This window comes from Salvia hispanica, chromosome 6 (assembly GCF_023119035.1).
Source record: "Salvia hispanica cultivar TCC Black 2014 chromosome 6, UniMelb_Shisp_WGS_1.0, whole genome shotgun sequence".
Taxonomy (NCBI): domain Eukaryota; kingdom Viridiplantae; phylum Streptophyta; class Magnoliopsida; order Lamiales; family Lamiaceae; genus Salvia; species Salvia hispanica.
Genome location: NC_062970.1, coordinates 13309407 through 13318536, shown reverse-complemented (window position 1 = coordinate 13318536; position 9130 = coordinate 13309407). Strand labels below are relative to the sequence as shown.

The 9130-nt window shown below is 39.0% G+C and overlaps 1 protein-coding gene and 1 long non-coding RNA gene across 2 annotated transcripts in view; both read right to left on the bottom strand.

Annotated features, from left to right (window-relative positions):
* LOC125194731 (regulator of nonsense transcripts UPF3-like) overlaps nucleotides 1-417 on the bottom strand; it is a 4864-nt gene extending 4447 nt beyond the window's left edge. Inside the window, exon 1 of the mRNA XM_048092963.1 lies at nucleotides 233-417. Within this exon, the coding sequence (XP_047948920.1) occupies nucleotides 233-417 (185 nt within the window). The remainder of the gene's footprint in view (nucleotides 1-232) is intronic.
* A 6935-nt stretch (nucleotides 418-7352) lies between these two features.
* Nucleotides 7353-8447, bottom strand: LOC125192744. Its single transcript, XR_007171462.1, has 3 exons — nucleotides 8367-8447; nucleotides 7635-7742; nucleotides 7353-7486 (listed from the first exon to the last, which is right to left on the bottom strand). It is a non-coding gene; the product is annotated as an uncharacterized LOC125192744 (long non-coding RNA).
* Nucleotides 8448-9130: the final 683 nt, after the last annotated feature.

Here is a 9130-nt window from a genome sequence, read left to right as displayed (position 1 = left end):
AGAACTGACCGTGTTACCTTAAAGTGGACGACGCCCACAACCGGTCTACTAAAACAAAGACTTAGACTTTGTTAAATTACTTATACATTTAAATATGCAATAAACAACCATTAAATGTAAAATATAACAACATTATGACAAACATAATCTGTTTATTCATTTGGAAAACAAAATAAGAGTTTTAACAGTATTCAATCACTCGAAAGGTGATTTCTAGTATACAAACTCTAACAGGTTCTCCTCTGTCGACGAATTCCACTCCTTTTCACTTTCTGACTCGAACGGGAATGGATCCTCCGTCCTCAATCCTGATCTGGTGGTGATGGTAGATGTAGATTCCTTGACTCGCCACTTGTATTGTCCACTCCCTGATCCTAGTGAGCTTGTCCTACTTCCAGATTGGAAGCCTGCTTTCATAAATTGTCAAGGAGAAAGAAAATAACAGAAATTAAAATATTTACTCCAAATCCTTAAATGAAATAACAACAAACGCCATCCATCCCCGGCAACGGCGCCATTTGAAAAGTCTGTAAGTTGCGTACAGTGTGTTCAAAAGGAAATAACAGGTTCCCTAGGTCCAGCAAATCCACTAGATCACGCGGTCTAGGAACTCGTTGGTCGCAGGAAATCCCGGTCGTCGGACACACAGAGCACTTCTTTCAAAAACCCTTAACCACTTTACTAAACCTAGTATAGGGAAGTAGGGATCGATCCCACAGAGAAGGATGCGTAATACTCATGTTCAAGGATTTGGGTGTGTTTTTGGTGTTGGCTGCTGCCACGCATTTTTTTTGGGTTGAGGAAAACAAATTAAACTCGACTTGGGAATCTTTAAAACTCCTAAGCTAACAGCTAGACCTAGGCGAAATTATAAGAAAACGTTGCAAAGAAAATTAACTGCTCAACACTTGATCTAAGAAAACTACTTCACTTACTAGACCTAGGAAACAAACTGACTGTGGGGACCATGACTGAAAAAGCAGAGTTTGTACGAAAAGCTGGCAGAATAACTAACTCTAGTACTAACTAACAGCGACATCGTCTACAGATCTAAAACAGAGCAAACTAATTTTAAATCAAATTAATGCATAACCAACGAAGAGCTGAACAGATCTACAGACGCTAGACGAAGCAAAACAGAAAACAAGAAGAAAACTCGAATCCATCTAACAACTTTCTTTTCTCACGTCGAATCCAACCTCAGACGCTAAATCCACTCCGGATCCAAGCGTCCAACACGAACTCCAACCAACAGAAACACTTCATCACTTCAGATTCGAACAAAAACCTCCAAACAGTCAATAAACACAGATCTACCACTAAATTCCCATATCAAACACCACAATATCAAAATAAAACAGAGATTGACATAATACTTGTAAAAAAAAACTTCCAACAGAGAGATCTACGTGAATCGACTTGAAATTCAACAACTAAACGCAAATCAACAAAAGCGAAAAGACAATAAGTATCATCAACAACCAGGTCGACTCCCAAAAGTGAAGTTCGACAGCAAAAACGAGCAAAACAACTGAAATTAAAAGGAATTGTATCTTCGTCCACACTCGGACGGTGTTACCAACCGCGAAACTTCTAAAGAAAGTAACCTTTCGTACCCGACTAACCCAGATCTCCCATTCCCAAGTGTGTGTAATGTGTGTGAGCTAAGAAGAGTGTGAAAAAAAGTGTGTTTATGTGCGTTGCATGCTCTTCTATATATAGGCGTTGGAGTGGGGCCCAACGAGGTATAGATAAGACTTCGTTCCTTTCCTTTGCTAGACCATCTCCTTCAGCACTTCCTCGATCTAGCGATTTTTCTTCACACACCTGGCTTAGGAAATGTGTTAGACCCAACAAATTTTAACATTTTTCACATATAACCGATGCATGAAATTAGCCTTATCACATCTCTGTGGGATCGATCCGTACTTCCCTGTGCTATATTTAGTATACGTGGTTGAGGGTTTTTGAAGAGGTATTCTGTGTGTCCGACGACCGAGATCTTCCAACGATCCTTGAGTTCCTAGACCCTGTGATCTAGTGGATTCGCTGGACCTAGGAAGCTTGTTATTCCTTTCTGTGCACACAGTCTAAACAAAGATCGAGCTTCAAACGGAAAATGAAACCCCTTGACTTAATTCACAGTCTAAACAAAGGATGGTACAAACTAGAGGTGGTAAAAAGTACTTTATCATTTTTATAGATGATTGCACAAGATATTGCTACATTTAGCTTTTAAGAAGTAAAGATGAAGCAATTGAAGCGTTCAAAAATTATAAGAACGAGGTTGAGAATCAACTTGGTTGTATAATCAAAGCGATTCGAAGTGATAGAGGAGGCGAGTATGTAGCCCCGTTTGAGGAGTTATGCAACACAAGTGGTATAATTTATCAAACAACAACTCCATGTTCACCACAATCTAATGGTGTAGCAGAACGCAAAAATCGAGACTCTAAAAGAGATGATGAATGCGTTGCTACCGAGTTCAGGATTACCCCATAACATGTGGGGGGAGGCTATTTTGACAGTCAACTATATCCTAAATAAAATCTCACCCAAAGGAAAAGACATCACTCCTTATGAGTTGCGGAAAGGAAGGAAATCATCCTACAAATACCTCAAAGTGAGGGGGTGTTTGGCGAAGGTGACGGTTCCCCGCCCAAAGAAGTTACAATTGGCCCCAAAACAGTTAATTTTATCTTCATTGGATATGCACTTAACAGTAGTGCATATAGATTTGTTGTCAAAAAGTCTGGAATATCGACTATAACAGTAGGAACAATAATCGAGTAAAGAAATGTCGTATTTCGCAAAAATAAATTTCCTTGCAAGGACAAAAAAGAAGTCCCAATCAATTCTGAGATGAGAATTGAAGACGATGCCACTAGTTCCAAAACAGTGGATGAAGCCACCAGTTCTAAATCAGCGGATAAAGAGCCCAAATCGCGTAAGCGTGCAAGGCCTGATCCAAACAATGCAGTACTAAGACGTCGTAGTAGAGTCAGAACACCAAAAAAGTTTGGTCCTGACTACATTGCTTTTATGTTGGATGAAGAATCAACGTAACAAAAAAAAAAAAAAAAAAAAAAAAAAAAACGTCAATAAAAGTAGCCTTTGATGGCCCAGATGGGTTACATTGGAGAGAAGCTGTTCAAAGCGAAATTGATTCAATTTTGCTAAACCACACTTGGGTGTTGGTTGATTTGCCCGAATGTGAGAAACCTTTAGGGTGCAAATGGGTGCTTAAAAAGAAATTTAAGGCTGATGGAACAGTGGATAAGTATAAATCCCAGCTAGTTGTAAAAGGTTTGAAACAAAAGGAAGGACATGACTTCTTCGATACCTATTCACCTGTAACGAGGATTACATCTATCCGAGTGCTTCTCGCGATTGCTGCATTGCACAATCTTGAGATTCATCAAATGGATGTTAAGACTGCGTTTCTAAATGGTGAACTAGAGGACGAAATCTATATGGAACAACCCGAAGGGTATGTAGTACCTGGACAAGAGAAAAAGCTATGCAAACTGGTTAAGTCCCTCTATGGATTGAAACAAGCGTCGTTGAAATGGCACTTGAAGTTTGATAATGTGATGTTATCAAATGGGTTTAAAATCAACGAGTGTGACAAATGTGTCTATATTAAGAGCACTGATAATGGGTACGTTATAGTGTGTCTTTATGTTGATGACATGTTAATCATGGGTAGTAACACTCAAGTGATTAACGAGACAAAGGCCATGTTAAAGAGAAACTTTGACATGAAAGACATGGGTCTAGCGGATGTAATTCTTGGAATGAAAATTCTAAGAACATCCGATGGAATCATCTTAAACCAATCTCATTATGTTGAGAAGATATTGAAGAAATTCAATGCCTATGATGGCTTTACGGTTAAGACTCCAATTGAACTCGATGTTCACTTGAGCAAAAATAAGGGCGAACCCGTTGCACAAGAAGAATATGCACGGGTCATTGGGTGCATTATGTACTTGACTAATTGCACTCGGCCGGACATTGCTTGTGCCGTGAACAAGTTGAGTCGATACACGAGTAATCCAAGCAAAGAGCAATGGAAAGCTCTTGTAAGGGTTTTGAGATATCTAAAGCATACTCAAAATCATGGCTACATTTTTCGAGATACCCCCCGTTACTTGAAGGGTACTGTGATGCGAATTGGATAGCCAAGCCGCTATCGGGAGGGCAAATAATGGCTTCTATAACCGTAAGTCTCGACATATTCATCGATGACATAATATCGTGAGACATTTGATCACAACAGGCGTGATTACAATTGACTGTGTAAAGTTAATAGATAATCTAGCGGATCCGCTAACCAAAGGGTTAAACCGTGATCAAATGAATAAGTTGCTAGAGGGAATGGGTTTGAAATCCACAAACTAAAGAATTGTCATAGTGGTAACCCAACCATGGTGACTGGAGATCCCAAGAACTTGGTTCAATGGGAAAATTAAGCTATGAGAGTTCGTATGAAACACTCATCTACATCTATTCCCTGAAGAGCAATAGAGTGTTGAAAAAACTTGTCTTGTGGTGAGGATAAGTCTATGACTTTTAATGATTCCTAAGGATCTCAAGGAGATTGAGTTCTCAAAGAGACCGAGTAGGGCAAGATACTCGAGTAGGAATCACCTATGTAAGTGTGAAGTGTGGCCGCTTCAAATTACACACTTATGAATCCAAAGTGGTGTCCAAGGCCGCAAAGGACACAAAACGTGAGAACGGATGAGGTTGAGGTGTTTAAGTGTTAACTCCATTGTCTCGGTGCACGCCGTGGGGGACTAGTTCAAAGCATCGCGCTACTAGGCCACATGTGTATCCGATGGCGTTGACTATGGAAGGTTCAAAACTAAACACTACCTATTCTTATGCTTATATACCTCTCTAGGGTTGAGCTTGTGTCTGCATGCATACGCATTTGGCTATTTCCACTCATGTGGGGGATTGTTGGAATCTATGCTCGGTCAATGGATTTTGACCAATTATAATTTCAACAAGACATTTAATTTTGTGAAATTAAATGATATAGCATCGATTTACGTTCGGAGTAGATGACCATGGTATATTCATTTTCTCAAATCCGATTTCCGGTGAGTGAGAAATAATGGATTAAAGTTGTGCAAAATTACAAACTAATTAAATGAGTCATGAGAGAAGCTATGAGAATAATTGAGTTAATTATCCCATATTGGAAGTTACATGTAAAAATTATAGTGGACTAAGATGGGTTGTAGAGCCCACACGCGCGCGCCACGCCGCCCTCCCCGTTGCGAGCCGCGACCCTGAGCCCGTGCCCGTGTCCATGTCCTTGGACTTGGATCTTGGAAATTGGTCTTTGGGTGGTCTTTGGGCTGTTCTTTGGGCCTGGTCGTGGGCTTGGTGCTTGGGTTCGACCCAAGGCTAGCGGGTGTAGTTCTTTTTAGACCACCACCGTTTCCATGTCAGCGAGCCAAGCGGGATGACACCTCGTCAGTATGACGTTGTAAAGCCAACGTGGCTAACACGTGATAGTCCACGTCATAAATGAACCTAGACGTGTCTAGATTCATCCTCTCAACTCCGTAACGTCTTGTAACCAACGTCCGTTACAAGTCTAGCACTGATGACAACCGTCATGGCTGTTGACCCCCTGCAGTGAACCAAGCCTATAAATAGGCTAGTCATTCTTGCATTCTAGACACACAACATCAAACACTAGAAGCATTCTGCGTCATAAGCTATTTCGCTCTCTGCATTGTCTTTCTGTCGAAGCTCTGCCCTCTCCTCCATCCAGTTCGCCGGAGCTCTGCTGATAGCGGTGCTGCTTCATCAGAGATGTAGTCATTTTATCTTTGGGGGACGAAACGCCAATCCGAAGAGCACTACCATGGCGTATCTCGTCTTACGGAAAAAGGACTCCTCAACTCGGCTAACAACTTTCACGGTTTACTTGTTTCGAATTTTCCTTGTAATCTTGTTTCATTTTTTTCCATTTGTATTTCTTCTTGGGTTGTATTACGTCCGGCTAGTTTCATATCTTGTAACACAGAATCCAGAAACCAACAATCCTTTCAAAAGCAAGTTATATCTCGTCTTGCGATTGTTGGATTTTGTTTGAATAATTATGTGATACAAAGATACACTAACCGGACGTAATACAACCCAAATGAAGAGTGAAGATAAAAGTACAAAATTAAAATAACAAAACAATAATCGAAACTATAAATCGTAAAGATATAAGCCGAGTCGAGGAGTCCTCTTTCCGCAAGATGAGATACGCCCCGGTAGTGCTCTCGGATTGGTGTGTCGTCCCTAAAGATAAAACATCTTCGTCTTGTTCGTTGCCCGACGAACTAGATAATGGCAAGGGCAGAGCTTCGACGGAATATTATGCACAAAGAGGGAGAGAGCTATGCAAAATGATATGCAATCTTGTTGTGTCTAGTATTGTGTAGAGAATGCAATGGATGCATGCCTATTTATAGGCTAAGTCCACTCATGGGCATCGATAGAGTCAACGACCATTATGTGTGCCATGATGGCTTTGACTGTGACCGTCTGGGGTTACTAGCCGTTACGGGAGTTAGAGGAGACTGATGCATCTGGACACGCTACACGACGGGGTTCATCGTGAAACTTCTGGTCACACGATGCGTCGGGGTCCATCAGGGACCTTTTGTCACCCGCTATGCGTCGGGGTCCATCGTGAACCCCTTCGGACCCGCTATATGTCAGGGACCGTCGTAGACCTTTTAGCACCCGTTGTGCACTTGGGTCCACTATAATTATTACACGTAATAATTCATCTTATTAAATCAATATTTAATAAGGTTCTCTCCACCAATGTGGGATAATTAACTCTTTTAATCCCTTGGTTTTATCTCATAGCTCCTTTATAGCTCACCACTGTGACAAACTTTAATTCATAATTTCTCACTCACCAGGAATCGGTTTAGAGAAAATGAATATACCACGAACATCTACTCCGAAAGTAGATCGTCGCTATTGCATTTAATTTTACAAAATTAAATATCTCGTCACTTTTATATTGGTCAAAGTCCATTGACCAAACACGATTCCAACAAAAACAACTCCATAAAATTTTAATTTGCAAATCGATCACTGATCACACTACTAGCTTGTTGCTGATACTGGGGTTTATATGTAAAATGAAGAAGCATTTTATGTACTCCCTCCGTCTCATCGTAGATTTCACACTTGGGAGATGGCATGAGATTTTAAGAGATGTTATTTTGTGTGTTAAGTGGTGAGAGAAAATATAATTTTAAATCGTGCCGAAAAGGCAAAAATCAAGAATTCACAATATTTTATAGGTGCTTGATTTGCAAAGATGCATATATGGTTGGGTTATTTACACTGTATCCCACGATTCATAGTGCCCATCCACATTATATAAACTAGGAAAGGGGAAGACTTACTCGACCACAATTTCATAGAAGGCGCTTTTCAGCAGCTTGATCATTTGCTGCAATGACAATCAGCGTTACGATATTTACTTGGGGTAGTTGATTACCATATGACTCTTTAGGAGGGTATGTCATAAATCATGAAATAAATTGGCAGACGAATAAAGAAGTAGAGTTAAATTCAGAAAATTATAAATAGAATGCAACCTTGAAGTGTGCTTTCAGATGCATGAATAATCCCAGCATGAGTTGCAAGTTCAACAAACAGTTCTATCAGTCTCTCCAATGCCCCAGCAGCAGTTACTTCACCCTCACCTGCTATTTATTGACTACTTCAATATGAAGATGTAAAATGGACAGACACTAAGAAAATGTATTAAAAAAATGTACATGTCCGTCCATCATGACTTTTTTATTAACCAGGCAATAAATGTCAACATGCATTATAGAAATCGTGATATCACTGAAACGGAGACAGTTCTGAAAGAATACAGATGCTACATGATTTCCTTACATATGTTGATGTACATAATCTCAATCACCAACTTTTGATGTTATTTTTTTAGAAATGAAGCCTAGGAGCAAAGAAGAAGACTTACTCAGCTGCTTGATCTTTTACAGCTTTGTGATAAATCAAGAGAGCTTGAAATGGGATTAAAGTACATGCAACATCACATACTTAGCATTCAAAGAGAAAATCACAATTGACTTAAATAAATCCACTATATATTCCCACTATTGTATGCAGCCAAGTCCAATATTATTCCCAACAAGGATCTGCCTCTAATACAGTTTAATGATTCAAATAACACAAGAATCTAAAACTCTCATAGCATTGGACAAACAACTTTGATACCACAGCTTTGCATCACTGAGAAATCAAAGAATGTCACCAAGAAGAAATCTCTATGTCGACATAGTGAGGGTCTAATATCTTACATTAACAGCTAGAGGTGTAGCTAACAGACGAATAAACTCAGGATGTTGCATTACATCTCTAATCTGGGGATTGGAATCTAACACGTTCTGTAGACTTGGGGCAAAATTGTGTTGGAATATTAAAATAAATAAACTTGATTTTTGTAATAGAATTATCTAGATATGATGGAAATATTTAGATATTATAGAATTCTCTAGAATTAAGTATGAAAATATCTAGATATTTTAGTAGAAATATCTAGGTATAGAATTCTCTAGAATGTAGATTTTTTTTAGTAAAATATCTAGAATTTTATGGAGAAAAATCTAGATATAAAATATTAAAGAATATAGTAGAGAATTCTAGAATAGGAAGAGATGCCTATAAATAGAGGTGAGTTGTAATATTTTGTATAAGTTGAACAACTTGAGAAAGTTTGAGAAATAAAAGTGTTTCTTTGCTTTCCCACATAACCAACCTCTCATAAATCATTTCTCACATATTCAACACATTCTCCTCTCAAATATTTCCTCCAAACTAAATTGCTCATCCAACATATATCTTTATATTCCAACAAATTGAACATCTAAGATATAGTACATATGAGTGACTGATAAGTTTGATATATTTTAAAGAAAAATAAATCAAAAGTAAAGTAAAGAAGCAAAGGAGTAACCACTGAATACAGGTGATCCTAGAGGGAAGTATAACCTTAACCAGGTGTTGGTTATTGCGTAACATATCACCAATTGTTTTCTCAACAATTGGGTCTTCCGGATACTCA